This window comes from Mustela nigripes, chromosome 7 (assembly GCF_022355385.1).
Source record: "Mustela nigripes isolate SB6536 chromosome 7, MUSNIG.SB6536, whole genome shotgun sequence".
Lineage (NCBI taxonomy): Eukaryota > Metazoa > Chordata > Mammalia > Carnivora > Mustelidae > Mustela > Mustela nigripes.
In genome coordinates, this window is record NC_081563.1 from 19,673,835 (window position 1) to 19,690,831 (window position 16,997).

Here is a 16,997-nt window from a genome sequence, read left to right on the forward strand (position 1 = left end):
CTTGTCCCCAACATCTGGGAGGTGGTCTTTTGGCTCACTTGGGGGGAATTCAAGTTTCAGGCATGAGTTTGCTGCTTTGGATGACAAGAGAGGTGCAGAGGTGGGAACCCCAGGAGAGAGGAAGGGAGGAAGAAGCCACCCAGTGAGGAGGATCCTGGGACAGGGCAGGGCTGGCTGGCTCAACCGGTTCAGGAAAGGGCAAGTCAGATCTGGCTCAGCAGTGGCGGGCTGGGCTGGGGGAGTGGCGCTGACTCAGGGCCTGGCAAGTCAGGTGACAGTCCAAGGACAGCTGTTGCCTGGGTGTTTTTAGAAAACTTTGGCTGCCAAAGACTCATGGGCTGCTTCTGCATCTCTTCAGAAACAGGCAGAGGAAATGAGGACATCTTCTTCATAATAAACTCCAGGCATGGGGAATTAATATCTGGCCGTACTCTGTTGATCCTTGCCAAAATTTGCCTGGAAGACAGGACAGATATTAGCCAAGAGGCCTCCGAATCCCCTTTGGATCCTCTGAAAATCACTAAGCTTTTCATCTTAGATCTTTTTAGGTACTTGTCAAGAATCCAGTGCAGAGGTTAAGAGAGCAGGTGTTGAAGTCTGGAGGGTCTGGAATCAAAACCCAACTTTCTCACTTATTATTTTATAACTTTGATCAAGTTTCTTAACTTAAAACAACATATATTAAAATTTCCAATATAGAGAAATTAGACATAATACTATGACGAATTCCTGTTATCTGTTATCCAGCTTCAACAATTACCAACCTGTGGCCAATCTTGTTTCATCTCTCCTTGCTTCATCTCCCCTCCCTCCAATTATTTTGAAGGAGATCCCAGGCATCATCTATTACATCCCTCTTCTTCAGACTTTTTTTCTCTAAGTAAGCTCTACACCCAACGTGGGTCTCGAACTTAAGACCCCATGATCGAGAGTCTCACACTTCACCCAATGAGTCAGACAGGTGCCCCAACTTCTTCAAATTCTTGTTTTCTCTTCTGAAAATGGGCATTATAATAGTCCCTATCTTAACGTATTAATGTGAGAACATGCCTGTAAAGGGCCAGCATGGTGCAGGAACTGAATAAATGACAACTTGTATTTTTAAACCAAATAATAAAAACAGGAAAACTCTTGCTACCCTCCCATCTCTCTGCCTGCGCCCCTCTTTCTTCCTAGAGGCCCCCTTGTAGCATCCAAGGACTCTGTCCCCTGTCAGCACTAGGTCCAGTGCTGACATTGCAACAGGGTTAGGATGACCGCCCAGCTGTCCAGGCCTCAGGATGGGCTGGGAGTGCTGGAGGCCTGAGTCCTGGGGAGAGGGTTTAGAGGGAGTCCATGGAGTCCTGGGAAAGATACAGCTACAGCAGCCATATGAGGGAGACTGGCAGACGGGGGCCAAGTGTGAGCAGAGGTACGGCAGGTCCACACAGCAAGGTCAGCAGAAAATGAGAACGGCAAAGTGAACGTGGTGGGAACGTCAGGCATAATGGGAGTCTCTGTAGGAGTTCTACCAGAAGTAAGTGTGATAGTCAGGGATCTCGGTCGCAACACAAACTGATTTTGGCAAAAAGAAGCAGAAAATAATGTTTATTGAGAGGTTATTGGGATGCTCTCAGAATTACTGAGGCTGGAGAAGCAGATGAGGAATTTCGGCACAAGCAGGCCGCATGTGCAGAGGTTGCGTGAGGCCCTCGCCACCCCACGCACACCACAGACATGCAGCCTGCCGCACCAGGGGGGCAGCACTGAGTCTGGGATGCCATCCAGCTCTGGGGCTCACAGGTGCCCTGGGAACCACGTACTGCTGCTGTACCCCACTGCCTCCTCGGGACGTGCCCCACGGTGCCTGCTGCTCTGTGTGGTCAGCGCCTGTACTGAAGCTTTAGGCTGGTGCTTCGGGCTGGTAGAGCCCGGCTCACGTGGCCACAGCCTGGATGTGTGTTTGGAGGAGGAGGGCAGGTGCCGGGGAAGGGAAATACAGTGGGAGGAGGGCTGTGCATCCTGGCAGCTTGCAAGGGAGCATTTGCTTGTCAAAGGAAGGGGATTCAACCAGGCAACCCATCTGCTCCACAAGGGAGTGTGCTATGGGTGAGGGCTGGGGGACGGCTGTGGTGTGAATCCACGTAGGACTTCCACGGGGCTGGCATGGACACCATGGCCTGGAGCAGGGAAAAAGGTAGTGGAATGCTGGATGTACAAGCTACGTGGCAAAGACTGGTGTCCTCTCCAAGTAGTTTGGACAGTCGGCATGGCTGCCCTCAGATAACATCTCAGCAGTGTCTGACTCAACTGGTTTGTAGCGTGGAGGCTTCTGGTACCCCATGCTTCCGCCCTCTTTTGGGCTCCAGGAAAGAGGTGGGACAGCCTGCAAGTAACTGGGCGCTTAGTCCAAAGTGCTGGAAGCAGGACTGGGTGAGGGCTGACAGGTGACAGCTGAGCGCTGAGCTCCCGGCTTCACGAACGGACACGTCTAGGACGTCTGCGTTTCTGTAATCAATCAATGTGATCAAATAAATCTGTCCCAAATTTTAAAATTTGCACAACTATTGTTATGTTATGTGGTAATTAGGCATAAAAAAACACCCAGAATCTATTTTTTTTTTCAAGCCAAACTAAATACTTAGTTTTTTTTTCCCTCCCTTTGCTATCACTCATATCTATGAGGATTATCAGTACTGATTTCCTCTATCTTCAGGTACGATTTTTTTTGAGATTTTATTTATTTTTTTGAGAGAGAGAGAGTGCAAGCATGTGAGCACAAGCAGGGGGAAGGGCAGAGGGCAGAGCACATTCCCCGCTGAGCAGGGAGCAGGATGTAGGGCTCTATCTAAGGACCGCAGGATCATGACCTGAGCAGAAGGCAGGCGCTTAACCGACTGAGCCACCCAGGCAATCCTATCTCCAGGTACAAATGAATCCCCTCCTCACTTGTTTTGTTTAAAAATTTAGATCTGGTTCTCTACTTCCCTCTTCTTCAGTTTCCCCCTCTCTAAAAATAGGTAAATAAAAATAAAAATTTAGATCTGGGAGGCAGAGTACTGAGTTAACCATCTTCCCCACTTATTTGCCCACTGACTAATGACATTTTTTTTTTAAAGATTTTATTTATTTATTTGACAGATCACAAGTAGGCAGAGAGGCAGGCAGAGAGAGAGAGGGAAGCAGGTTCCCCATGGAGCGGAGAGCCTGACGCCGGGCTCGATCCCAGGATCCTGGGATCATGACCTGAGCTGAAGGCAGAGGCATAAACTCACTGAGCCACCCAGGCGCCCCGACTAATGACATTTTTAATCTGTGCATGGTCCTTCTCATTTTATTTTATTTCATATTTTTCCCTTCTTCCCCCTCATTGCTCATTCTTCCCGCAGGTTCCCACTGTAATGTGGTAATGATATACATTATTAAATATGTGCGAAACCTCATGCAATATAATTTTGTATGTTTTTAATTTATAGGAATGGTTTTGTACTAGAAATCATTTTGTTTCCTTTGTTCCAGTTGCTGAACATGCAGCTTGTTACTAGCTTAATATTGCTACACAGTATTCTATAGTGTGTGGGATAGGCCATGGACAGACCTGCTATTGGCCCAATAGTACAATGAAGAATTTTCTTACATGGTAGATGATAGGCCTTTGAATGCTGGCCTAGCCTCTCACCAAGCCTAATTCTGTAAAAACTTAGTCCGCACTCTGAACTCATGAGAACCCTCTTTCTCCTAAATCGTCTGCATTGATCATCAGAATTTGGGCATGTGTATGCGAGGAACTTGGAAGGCCTATGTTCTTTGCTTCACTTGGTTGTTAGTGATAAACAACACTTGATTGTTAGTGGTAACAAGGTAGCCTTTGGTCTGAATTGTCATGTTAGTCAATTTTCTTTCTTTCTTATTTTTAAGATTTTATTTATTTAGAGAGCGTGTGAGCACGGGCAGGAGCAGAGGGAAGGTATAAGCAGATCTGTGCTGAGCCTGGAGCCCAATGAGGGGCTCGATTCCATGACACTGAGATCATGACCTGAGTCAAAATGAAGAGTCAGATGCTTAACTTATTGAGCCACTCAGCACCCTAATATTAGCCAATTGAAAAAATTATGTATTTATTTGAGAGAGAGCATGAAAGAGAGAGAGCATAAGCTGGGGGAGGGGCAGAGAGCGAGAGAGAGGAGCAGACTCTCCACTGAGCAGGGAGCCCGATAGTGGGGCTCGATCCCAGAACCCTGGGATCATGACCTGAGCTGAAGGTGGACACTTAACCAACTGAGCTACCCAGGTGCCCAGTATTAGCCGATTTTCAACCCCAAGCCAACCCTCTATGGTCTGAACTAACTCAATATGCATCCTTACCATTTTATTTACTCATTCCACTAGTAACAGATGCTTAGATTGATTCCATCTAGCTGCCACAAATAAGGAACCTTTGTGAGGATTTCTTATGCACACACCCTGCATGGTACTATTTTGTCATAGGCATGTACATCGTTTATTATACATTGCCTCATTGCTTTCCAGAACGGCTGGACCGGACTGCACTCCTACCAGGTATGGATGAGAATTCATGTCACTCCATATCCTCACCAACACTTGGTATTATCCATCTTTTTAATTTTTGTCATCCTGATGGGCAGAAAATACTATCTTGTTTGAATTTCTCTGATTAAAAGTGAATTTGAACATTTCTTCATGAATTCTTTTTTTTTTTTTTAAGATTTTATTTATTTATTTGACAGACAGAGATCACAAGTAGGCAGAGAGGCAGGCAGAGAGAGAGGAAGGGGAGCAGACTCCCTGCTGAGCAGGGAGCCCGATGCAGGGCTCGATCCCAGGACCCTGAGAATCATGACCTGAGCCGAAGGCAGAGGCTTTAACCCACTGAGCCACCCAGGTGCCCCATTCATGCATTCTTCTTATACTCCTGTGACTTACCATTTCTTTCCTTCATTTATTTAAAATTTGCGTACATAAGAGGTAATTTTTATGTAATTTACTGAATAGGTTTGGTAATTTAAAGAATGGTTATAAGGCAAGGTTCATCTGGAAGGGGGTTTCTTCTTAATCAAGTACCAAATTACTTCAGTCTTAGGGAGCATCTCAGATGGTCCTGATTTCTTTTCTTTTTCTTTTTTTTAAAGATTTTATTTATTTATTTGATAGAGATCACAAGTAGGCACAGAGGCAGGCAGAGAGAGAGAGGAGGAAGGAGGCTCCCCGCTAAGCAGAGAGCCCAATGCTGGGCTTGATCCCAGGACTCTGGGATTATGACCTGAGCCAAAGGCAGAGGCTTTAGCCCACTGAGCCACTCAAGCACCCCTAGATGGTCCTGATTTCTATAACCTGCCAGTGGTAGCCTGATCTGGGCATTTCCATAGGGTTAGATCCTCAACTCAAATAGTGTTCTGTTATAGGTGCCACATTCCATTGGAGGGACGTATGCAAACCAAAATGGTAGCACTGATAGTTATCTGAGAGTCATCTTACTGAAGAGAGTTAGTTTGGAACAGCTTCAAGGAAAGTACCAATGCTATATCTTCAAAGAGCTGAAGAGCCGTCCCATGAATGTGAGGAAAAGTTCATTCTGTGTTGCTCCAGGGCACAGAACTAAACAAATGGATGATGTTCCAGGAGAGCACACTTAGATTCAGTACATGGAACCCTTTTCTGTTAGAAATACTCAGCGCTGGAGTCAGTCCTCTTGGCATCAGCAAACTCACTGGAAGTATTCAGAGACTGGGCAGGTGGTTGGTTCTTTAGGGCATTGCTGCATGGAGCAGGAAATTAGTTTAGATGCCTTCCAAGATTTCCTCTAATGCAGATGTGATTCAGTCTCATTTATATGTATTGAGCTCATACTGCATGCAAGACGCTGGTCTAGGTATTCTAGGAGTTAGAACAGTTGTTGCTTAGATGGTATACATCTTTCAGGGGGAGAGTATCATGTTTAAGGGACTGCTAGTCCCACCGCAGGTTCTTTACATGGATTATTTTAATCTTCACAATTGCTTGGTTTGGCAGCTGATAACCCCATTTTCCAGGTGAAGAAACTAAAGTTTAGGATGACTAGTAATTGTCTAAGATGACCCAGCTAAATGAGATGGAACAGGAATTCAGTATCAGATCTCTGTATTTCCATTGTATTATGCCATGAATCTATGAATTTGTAAGTCACAAGTGTAGCTTCAAATGTCTTGGCTTGGAAAAGGGTTAAAACATTCCTGCACTCTGGCTCTGCCACTCAAAAGTGCCTTTTCTCTCTAAATGTTCTCTTCTGATTTTTCGTGCTTCTGTGAGTTTTCCAACCATCTCATGCAGGCCAAGTTACCATACCCAGTGCTCTCCCTTCCTGTCTCTGGGTTTATCTAAAGCCTTCTTTGCTTTTCAGAGCTTTGACTTTTGGTGCTGTAAAAATTCTAGTTCCTGTGATGGACCAAGTGTGCATTATAGCCCTGTTTTGCACTGATACCCACAGGGGGTTTTGCTGCACATCTTCATGTTAAAAGAGAACCACTATGTTTGTTTATTTCTTGCTGCTCTCATTTTCTAAGTAGTGTTAATTGAGCAGTTACTACCTTTTTTTTTTTTTTTTTAAGATTTTTATTCATTTATTTGACAGACAGAAATCACAAGTAGGCAGAGAGAGAGATTGGAGGAATCAGGCTCCCCCTGAGCAGAGAGCCCGATACGGGCCTCGACCCCAGGACCCTGAGATCATGACCTGAGCCGAAGGCAGAGGCTTTAACCCACCGAACCACCCAGGCGCCCCACTGAGCAGTTACTACTTTAATACCTAGTTGAATAGCCAATTATTTGAAAATCATCATTTGTCTTGGATTTTTTTTTGTTTTCTTTAAATATTTAAAAAAGGTTAACTTACATATTCACATTTTTATATGTAAATATACAACCCCTAGGCTGGTTAGGGTTCCCACTCCATCCATAATCACATTGGAGTGGCATAAAGTTGCAAAGATGGATTTAGGGGAAGTTCCTTCCCATCTAGGATGTCCCCATGGATTAACAGAACTCATTTTATGTCTCAAAATATGTGATTTGTTAAGATTTATTTTCCTCTAGGTTTGCTTTTTTCTTCAAGGCAATGGTCCTTAAATGAAAAAAGCTTTCTCAGTTCTTGTGGTAATAACATTGCTGAGGCTTAACTGAGGGCGGAACACTGCGTCATTTAATCCTCACACAACCTTATGGTAGTTTCTGTCTTATTTTCACTTTATACATGAGACAACAGGTTTAAAGATGATAAATAACTTACCCAAGGTCTTTTTAAAATTTTAAAAAAGATTTTATTTTATTTATTTATTTGATAGAGACAGGCACAGTGAGAGAGGGAACAGAAGCAGGGGGAGTGGGAGAGGGAGAAGCAGGCTTCCCGCCAAGCAGGGAACCTGATGCGGAGCTCCATCCCAGGACCCTGGGATCATGACCTGAGCTAAAGGCAGCCGCTTAAGGACTTAGCCATCCAGGTGCCCCACAAGGTCTCTTTTTAACAAAGGGACAGATATAGAACCTTTGATTTACCAACTCAGGGTCCATTTTTAATTTTTATTTACTTATTTTCTTAAAGATTTTTATTTATTTGACAGAGAGAGGCAGTGAGAGAGGGAACACAAGCAGGGGGAATAGGAAAGGGAGAAGCAGGCTTCTGGCTGAACAGGGAGCCTGATGCGGGGCTGGATCCAATCACCCTGGGATCCTGATCTGAGCCTAAGGGAGACAACCTAATGACTGAGCCCTCCAGGCGCCCCTCAAGGTCCATGTAAAAATTTTTATTTTATTTAATTTTTTAAAAAAGATTTTATTTATTTATTTGACAGAGAGAGAGAGAGAGAGAGAGAGATTACGAGTAGGCAGAGAAGCAGTCAGAGAGAGGGGGAAGCAGGCTCCTTGCTGAGCAGAGAGCCTGATTCAGGGCTCCATCCCAGGACCCTGAGATCATGACCTAAGCTGAAGGTAGAGGCTTAACCCACTGAACCACCCAAGCGCCCCAAGGTCTATTTTTAAAAATCACCATGCAGGACCAATTGTTCCAGCACAGATGGGTTTGGGTTCATCTCCTGGAATCGATGGTGTGTTTTTTTTAGCTGGGGTGGAGAGAGAGGGGAATCTGCTGCCTGCAGCCATTAGATTTTCTTTCTTTCTTCCTTCCTTTCTCCCCCCTTCCTTTCCCTGCCCTTCCTTTTGATCCCATTATTCCTTTTGATGATATCATTAAAACTTCGCAAGTCTAGTCATTTCTGATTCTTGCTTCTTCCAATTTTAATCCTTCATTTTCCTCTCTTCTGATCAACTTCTGTTCTTAGTTCAGTTTCTTTTTGCACCATGTTTCTCCCATGATGGCTTATTTGCTTTGCTCATTTCTAAGTATTTGAACCTTACTGGTAATTTTTCTTTCTTTTTCCTTATTGTGCAATTCATTACCCCAGCTCTTATGAATAATAGTAATAATTACATTTACAGAGTGTTTTACACCATACAAAGTGCATTTACTTGCATTCTCTTATTTAATTTTTGAAACAATCTCATGAAGTACCACACCCTTTTGACCTATGGGGAAAATAGGCATGAGGTTAAATGAATCCATTGTCACAGAGCTAGCTAGTCGGTAGCTGAGCTGCCCTGAGTGTACATTATCTAACTCCAAGGTTAGTGTTCATTCCACTGTTCACATTACAGTTGCTCTATTAGCCTTAATAGCATTTGTTTACTGAAATAAGTTCTGTAATGGAGTTAGATGAGTTTTTCGTGTATTTCCTAATATTGATAAAATCTGCCACAAAGGTATTATCTTCGCATTTGCTTCTTTTGAGTATTCAATTTTTTCCCAACACTGAAAATTTCTCTAAAATAGTATTGTTTTCTAGGGGGAAAAAAAAGTGAACCTCTGAGTTTCATTTTCTTTTTCCTTCAATAAACATGATTTGACTTTCTGATATATTTAAGACTATAGGCAAAATGATGTATATAATAGTCACAGCTCTCAAGGAGAGTTTAATTGAGGAAAATAAGATATGTACATAAATACCCCTATGAAATGTGGAAAATGTATCATAAATGTTTAAATTAAGAGCTATGGGAAGAAGACATGGTTATTCACCAAAATACTAATAGTGGTGATCTCTGGGGGTAGATTTTTTTTTTTTTAATTTTAAAGATGTTTATTTTTAACTAATCTCCATACGCAATGTGGGACTTGAACTTACAGTCCTGAAATCAAGGGTCACATGTTCTACCGACTGAGCCAGACAAGCATTCCAGATTTTTTTCTTTTTAAGTAAACTTTATGCCCTATATGGGGCTCAAGCTCACAACCGTGAGATCAAGAGTCACATGTTCTATGAATGGAGCCATCCAGGCACCCCTGGAGGCAGAATTTTAAATGATTAATATTTTTTGTTTTGCTTACCTGCAGGTTCTAAGTTTCTAAAAATAAATATGTACTACTTGTGAAATAAGAAAGGGGAAACAACTGATTTTTAAAAGTGCTATGGGAGGGATGCCTGGATGGCTCTGTGGGTTAAGCATCTGCCTTCAGCTCCGGTCAGGATCCCAGGGTCCTGGGACTGCTCCTTGCTTAGCAGGGAGCCTGCTTCTCCCTCTGCCTGCTGCTTCCACTGCTTGTACTTTCTCTCTCCCTCTCTCTCTCTCTGGCAAATAAATAAAATATAAAAAAGAATAAAAGTGCTATGGGAGTTCAAAAGCGAAACAAATTCCTCCCATCAAGACTGTTGGGGAAGACAGGCTATGGTGAGGACATTTAAGCTGAATCCTGAAGTGATACTGGTGGGCCGGTGGTGAGGAGGGGGTGCATTTCACATGGAGAGAACCACATTAAACCAAGCATGAAATCAAGAAGATGCGTAGGAACTGCAGGAAAGATAACTTGTTCAGTTTGTCTTGAGACCAGTCCTTGGAAGCTGGGATAGGAAATAAAGTTCACTAGCTAGGGCTGAGGTATTCCCGGAGAAGATTAGAACAAACACACCTAGTGGGCTGGGGAAGGCTCATGGGGCAGTCATTCTCTAACATGAAGTAGGGCTAAGTCAAGATATGTAGGCAGGGCAGAATATTGGCAGGTGATGATAAGACAGCTGCAGCCTCTGGGCAACCCGTGCTCAGCATCAAGGATGTCTAACAAAGACCTTCCTCATGGATGTCCCTGCTGAAAATTGGGAGTGTGAACAAAGGAAACAGGCAGTAGCAAATGGACAAAATCCCTGAGACTGGAGTGGTAGGTTTGACAGCAAGGTGATGATAGGACTGCCATTCAAGGGAAGAACTCCCACTTTTCAGGAGAACAGAGGGAGCAAGGGACAGAGAAATTAGAGGAACTAATCAGGTATAGAGAATGGAAAATAAATGCAGGAAGAGGAGTAAAGATGATCCGGAGTCAGTATCTTTGGAAGCAGAGATTTTTTTCCTTAAGTTTATGTATTTAGTATTCAAGTAATCTCTACCTTCAACATGGGGCTCAAACTCATGATTCCAAGACAAAGAGTCGCACGTTCCTTAGACTGAACGAGCCTGGTGCCCCAAGGTTGGTCCTGAAAGTTGAAGCTGAAGACTGGAAACATGCTTTCGGTCAGCTCTGTGTTCTCTAAATAAATATACCTGTTTTCTTTCTTGGCTTTGCAAATATTTGGACTAGAGTCTTTACAGAGCAATGCTTTAAAAGGCATAAATTCTGAGCTGGTGCTAAATTGGCATTTTCTTTCACTAGGTTTTAGCATTTATCAAATATTATTTCATGATATCAATAGTAACAAATATTATTACCTTTTAGGCCTACATAGACCCCCATTTTATTCTTTAAAAAAAAAAGATTTTATTTATTTATTTGACAGAGATCAGAAGTAGGCAGAGAAGCAGGCAGAGAGAGAGGGGAGGAAGTAAGCTCCCTGCTGAGCAGAGAGCCCGATGTGGGGCTCTATCCCAAGACCCTAGGATTATGATCTGAGCTGAAGGCAGAGGCTTTAACCCACTGAGCCACCCAGGCACCCCCCGTCCCCATTTTATTCTTTCTTTTTTTCTAGAGTCAGAGATCTTTCATGCCTTGATCATTCCAGCCACCTTCAGTGGTAGATACAGCTTGATGCTTATGTCTTACTCCAGCAAAAGTTTTAATTAACTTCAGGGAAGCCAAACATTAAGTACTGGCTGAGCCTCTCAATTCCCACCTCCATGCAATGTGATGTCCTGTGGAGGTTTCCTTCCCTTTTCCCTTGCACATAGTGCTAGCTGTATTAACGGTGTGACTTCTGGCCAAGTCCCTAACCTCTCTAAGCGTTAGACTTATCTGTAAATTACATGCAGGAGTTGAATTATGATTTAAAGATATGAAAGCTTGGGGCACCTGGATGGCACAGCTGGTTGGGTATTTCACTCTTGGTTTGAGGTCAGATCATGATCTCAGGGTTGTGGGATCCTGTTGGGCTGTGCTCTGAGCTCAGCGCAGGGTCTGTCTGGGATTTTCTCCACGCACACCCCACCCCCCAACGTGCTCTCTTTTTCTCTCTCAAATAAATCTTCCAAAAAAAAAAAAAAAAAAAAGATGAGGGGCGCCTGGGTGGCTAAGTGGGTTAAGCCGCTGCCTTTGGCTCAGGTCATGATCCCAGGGTCCTGGGATTGAGTCCTGCATCGGGCTCTCTGCTCAGCAGGGAGCCTGCTTCCCTTTCTCTCTGCCTGCCTCTATGTCTACTTGTGATCTCTGTCAAATAAAAAAATAAAATCTTTAAAAAAAAAAGATGATAGCTCTAAAATTCTATGATTCTGACCCAATAATAAATAAAATTTGTTAATAGGTGTAATTAACTCCTAAGTTTTCAGAATATGGAGCACATGAAGGAAAGGCTCTAATTGATAGAACTGCTGGAAACAATTGGGATAAAGCATAGTTTTAAAAATTTATTTTCCATATTTAGCTGCCCTAATTCCCAAAATTTATGTAGTAGAATTAATCAGGCTTCCTACACTTAAAAATCATGACATCTGAAAATGCTTTACCATATTGGGGCTTGAGTTAACAAACTTCTTTTTTTTTTTGCTTTAAATTTTTTTTTTTTTTTTTAAATTTGAGGGGCGCCTGAATGGCTCAGTGGGTTAAGGCCTCTGTCTTCAGCTCAGGTCATGATCCCAAGGACCTAGGATCGAACTCCACATCGGGCTCTCTGCTTGGCAGGGAGCCTGCTTCCTCCTCTCTCTCTGCCTACCTCTCTGCCTACTTGTGATCTCTCTCTCTCTGTCAAATAAATAAAATCTTAATTTTTTTTTTTTTTTTAATTTGAGAGAGAGTGAGCAAGAGAGAGCAGGAGCAGGGGCAGAGGACGAGGGAGAAGCAGACCTGGGGCTCCACCGTAGGACTGTGGGATCATGACCTGAGCTGAAGGCAGACACTTAAACATTGAGCTACCCAGGTGCCCCACAAACTTATTTCGAAAGGAAAAATCACGCTAACACTGAGGATTCCCTGAGGTACTCAATGTAATGCCTCAACTGATGACAAACCTGTGTAGCACTGACCATAGCTCATTTTGATTTGCATAGCTAGCTTGTATTAAAGTTGCTGGTGTTAAGACACTCCCAACTGGGGCGCCTGGGTGGCTCAGTGGATTAAGCCGCTGCCTTTGGCTCAGGTCATGATCTCAGTGTCCTGGGATCAAGCCCCAAATCGGGCTCTCTGCTCAGCAGGGAGCCTGCTTCCCCCTCTGTCTCTGCCTGCCTCTCTGTCTACTTGTGATCAATCTCCCTTGTCAAATAAAATAAATAAAACCTTAAAAAAAAAAAAAAAAGACACTCCCAACTGGAGGAAGAATGATCCACAGAGGTTAAGGATTAAGAGACCAGAGCAATCATAGAAACAAACTGAAGGGAGAAGTGTATTAGGGAAGACAAGCATTTTCAGTAGGGAAGCTTAGGGGGTGGTTGGGGAGGAAGAACATAAGCCAAGGCTTTAAAAAAATGGAAGACTGAAGGCGCCTGGGTGGCTCAGTGGGTTGTTAAAGCCCCTGCGTTTGGCTCAAGTCATGATCCTGGAGCCTGCTTCCCCTTCTCTCTCTGCCTGCCTCTCTGCCTACTTGTGATCTCTGTCTGTCAAATAAATAAATAAAATCTTAAAAAAAAAAAAGACTGAAATATGATTACCCTATCTCAAAGGTCTATTTTAATCACATATTACATACCCAAACATTTTGGGTGTGATGATGGCAGGGTGTAAAAATGTAATTTTTACTTCTCTCTCCATCCCTGTTTCCAGATGTCTCAGAGTTTTCTCCTGTATTAGGTTGAACCAGTCTACCAACTATTCAGCCATGACATCCTAGGTGTGCTTTGCCGCGGTGAAACACACTGAGAATGGCAAGGCAGGAGGAGGACTACTTCACTACAGCAAAGGAGAGTGAGAGGGAAGTATAAAGACTGATGGGGAGTCACAGAAGGAAAGGTGTAAGGCATACGAAAAGAAAGTGCAAGGAACAGGCAGTGTAGGGCTGGGGTTGGCTTCACTGTCCTTCAATTTTGGACATGGGTGGTTTGATTTTGGCGGCAGCAGGGGCCCTGCTTCTGCATGGAGCTCTGGGCTCTCCCGTATTCCAAAAGGATCGCAAGGCCTGCAGTGGATTCTCGCTGTAGAGCACAGCCCCGAAGCTTCCACTTTGCGGGGGGATTCTCCCTGCGCCCAGGTGTTCCTCAATCCTCTCCTCGCCCTGAAAGGCGGATTACATCATCTCAACCTGAGCAGCACCGCCAGTTTTTCCATGTCAAACTCCTGTTCTCTGGAACGTCAACTCTCGCTCCTTAAGTAAACCGGGATGGAGCTCTCATGTTTCTCCTGACACGATTAGCCAGGGCACTCCAGGATGCGTGTCATTTTAGCAAAGAGCCTATTAATGACCCCAGGGCGCCACTTTTTCTCGCATTTACGAGCTACAGCTATACAGGAACACACGGCCATCCAAGCCTGTCACTGCGCCAAGACCTTCAGCTCGACGCACGCGACAAACGCGACCGAGAACAGCCTCAGCGGAGCTCGGAGGGCTACCCCGGAACGAAAGGAGGGGTGCCAAGAGCCTACTCCAGCGTGCGGCGCCTGCGCAGTCACCAGGCTGCGCCTCCCCGCGGGGCGTGCTCGTAAAGCTGTGCACCCTATCAGACGGCCGCAGGGAGCGCGCCCGCGGCCTCGCCCTCTCCCGCCCCTCCCCTCTCTCGTCTCCACCCGGCCTTAGACTGGGGCTCGGAGACCAGGCACTTCACTCTCCACCCCCGCTTGCCCCCACACCCTCTGATGCGCGTGCGCAGAGGCGATCCGCAGGGCGAGGGCGCGGGGGAAGGGCGGGCGTACGTCCTTGCGTGCGTCTCAGGCAGCGCGCACGCCGGCGTGAGAGGGCACGGGGAAAAGGTGGCTCTGGCCGGGGCGGCTCGGCTTCCTGTGGCTATGTAGCTGAGCTCGTCGGCTCCGAGTCCTCCTTCGCTGCCACCGCCGCGTCCTGGCGCGGAGTTCCTGCTCGGGAGAGAGACTGTCCTCACGTCCGTCGCGCTCCCTCGACGGCAGAGCTTGCTCGGTCGCCCGTGGGAGCGTCCCGGCCGAGCAGCCCTGAAGGGGGAGGGGAGGCCATTTTGTCCCGACCGACTCCCCGGAACCGGGCGGAGCGGCTGGGAGAGGCTGCGGAGCCGCCGTCGCCGCCCTCGGAGGCACCGGACGCCGCCACCGTCGGGGCTTCCTCGACGAGGCCGTTCGTAGGTCTCCCCCGCCCTCTCGAGCCCTCGTTTTTCCCACGCTTCCCCGGTACTCCGGCCTGAGAACGCCCAAGTGAGGAGTTGGCCGTAGTGAGAGGGACCGATCCCTTGGGGCCGCCGGCGGCGAGAGCCTGAGCCGCTCCTCCCAATGGCGAAGAAGACGTACGACCTGCTTTTCAAGCTGCTCCTGATCGGAGACTCGGGAGTAGGGAAGACCTGCGTCCTTTTTCGTTTTTCGGATGATGCCTTTAATACCACCTTTATTTCCACCATAGGTAAGACCTGTGGGAAGATGGTGTACGGTGTGGGTAGCTGCAAACCGGTTTTTTTTTTTTTTTTTTTTTTTACTCCAGACATCTTGCTTCCCGTAATAAACGCCTTTGTTTCAGTGATTCCGATTCCAAGCGACAGACCCAAGTTAGTGTTTGAATCGACATCGAGCTTACTGGGGCGGGGTCTTCCCATGCTTTCCATCCGGTCTTTTGCTTTCAAGTCTCCTACTCTGTTCATTGCCTCTGTTGCAAAATATGCAGCATTAACCGCGTCCCAGAATGCTGTTTCTTTCAGCGACTGGACTGGCTTTTTCCATATCTGTGTGGCGTTACTAGATGTACGATACTTGTAAGGGATTTATTTTAGTGGTTGGGATTGAAGCCGTGGTAGTCCTTTGGTAAAGGCCCGAATTTATACTTCAGGGCAAGGAGAAGATTCCATATGGTCATAACTTAGAGTAAACTTGAGGGTTTGTGTGAGGAATAATTAAAGCAAATTAGAGGGGAAAAGTGAGTTCCCCCGCGTTGACTAATCCATTGATGTGTCAAACAATCGGAGGCTCTTCGTGCTTGGGGTGGGACTCAATGGCATGTTTGCCTCACAGTGCTTTTCCAGACATCAACAGAAGCAGTAATCTAAAAGGGATGATCAGTTTCTGTCCTCAAACCCGAAAGAATGAAGTTCTCGCTTCTATTTGACTTTGCGCTACAATTTACAGGAAAACATTTGGCCAGCCCTAGCCCTAGAACTTCTCATGTACTTTCACCTCATGTTTCAGAATTACTTACTGTGGAAGTTAAGAACCGAAGATTGACCTTTTTAGTCGGTTTCCCATTTTGGAAAAGAAAAGGGAAGGCTCTAGGAAAGTCCCTTTGGACTCTGGTTAGAAAATTTAGTGGAACTACACGACTTGGTTAAATGAATTCTATGTGAACTCCCCCCTTCCCCCACCCCGTAAATATCTTAAAGGACACATGGTTGCTCCTGTCATTTGGAGCCCAGCACTGAGCATTGGAGGAGTGCAGTGAAACCCAATTGTAAGTGTAACCAGTTTTTTTTTCTTTTCTTTCTTTCTTTTTTTTTTTTTTTAAGATTTTATTTATTTGTTTGATAGGCAGAGATCACAAGTAGGCAGAGAGGCAGGCAGAGAGAAAGAGAGGAGGAAGCAGAGGAGAAAGAGAGGAGAGAAAGAAAGGAGGGGCTCAATCCCAGGACGCTGGGATCATGACCTGAGCCACCCAGGCGCCCCTAAGTGTAACTAGTTTTATGTTTGAGACGATTTTAGAAAGCAACTGCAGTCTTTTCTGAACTCTTGAGAATTGTCAAAATTAAGCTGATTTCAATTGATATCATTACTGGAATGGTTTATTTGGATTTCTTATGACAGAATTTTTGTCAGCTACTTAATTCTTACAAATTGTGCAGAAACTAAATTGGGCAAATATTCATTTCAAATAGATTTTAATTTTACTCTTACTTTTTTTGGGAGTGGGTAAGAGTCATCGCAATCATTATTTCATATGTATGATCCTATTCTTTTGACTTGTCATAAATTTTATGAAATTTAGGATTTGTTCTCTGCTCGTGGATTAGCCCCTCCTATTCCCAAGTTTGCTTTTAATATTCCACTTTTAGCTGTAGCTGGGTGGGTCAGGTGATTAGATAGTTCAGCAAATATTTATTGAGCACCTAATGTTAGGCACGGTTTTAGGTAAGTGGTGAACACAGTAGATCCCTTGAGCCATTTAGTGAGGACAGAGTGTGGGAGACACTACAATAGGGATGAGCAGAGGGAGGAGGAGTGACTAGCCTAAATCATGGGGAATCTTGAGTAGTTTTGCATGGAGATGATGTCTGAAATGAAGTCTGAAGGACATAGGAATTGGACCAGAGAGGTGAGATAGGATCTAGAAATTCTGGAAAAGGGAGCACAGTATAAACTTGTAGTCAGATCAAGGATTTAGGGGTGCCTGGGTGGCTCAATGGGT

The 16,997-nt window shown here is 45.1% G+C and overlaps 1 protein-coding gene across 1 annotated transcript in view; it reads left to right on the plus strand.

Annotated features, from left to right (window-relative positions):
* Positions 1 to 14,350: 14,350 nt before the first annotated feature.
* The window catches only part of RAB10 (RAB10, member RAS oncogene family), an 85,626-nt gene continuing 82,979 nt past the window's right edge, over positions 14,351 to 16,997 (plus strand). Inside the window, exon 1 of the mRNA XM_059405280.1 lies at positions 14,351 to 15,011. Coding sequence (XP_059261263.1) covers positions 14,885 to 15,011 — 127 coding nt within the window. The 5' untranslated portion in view covers positions 14,351 to 14,884. The remainder of the gene's footprint in view (positions 15,012 to 16,997) is intronic.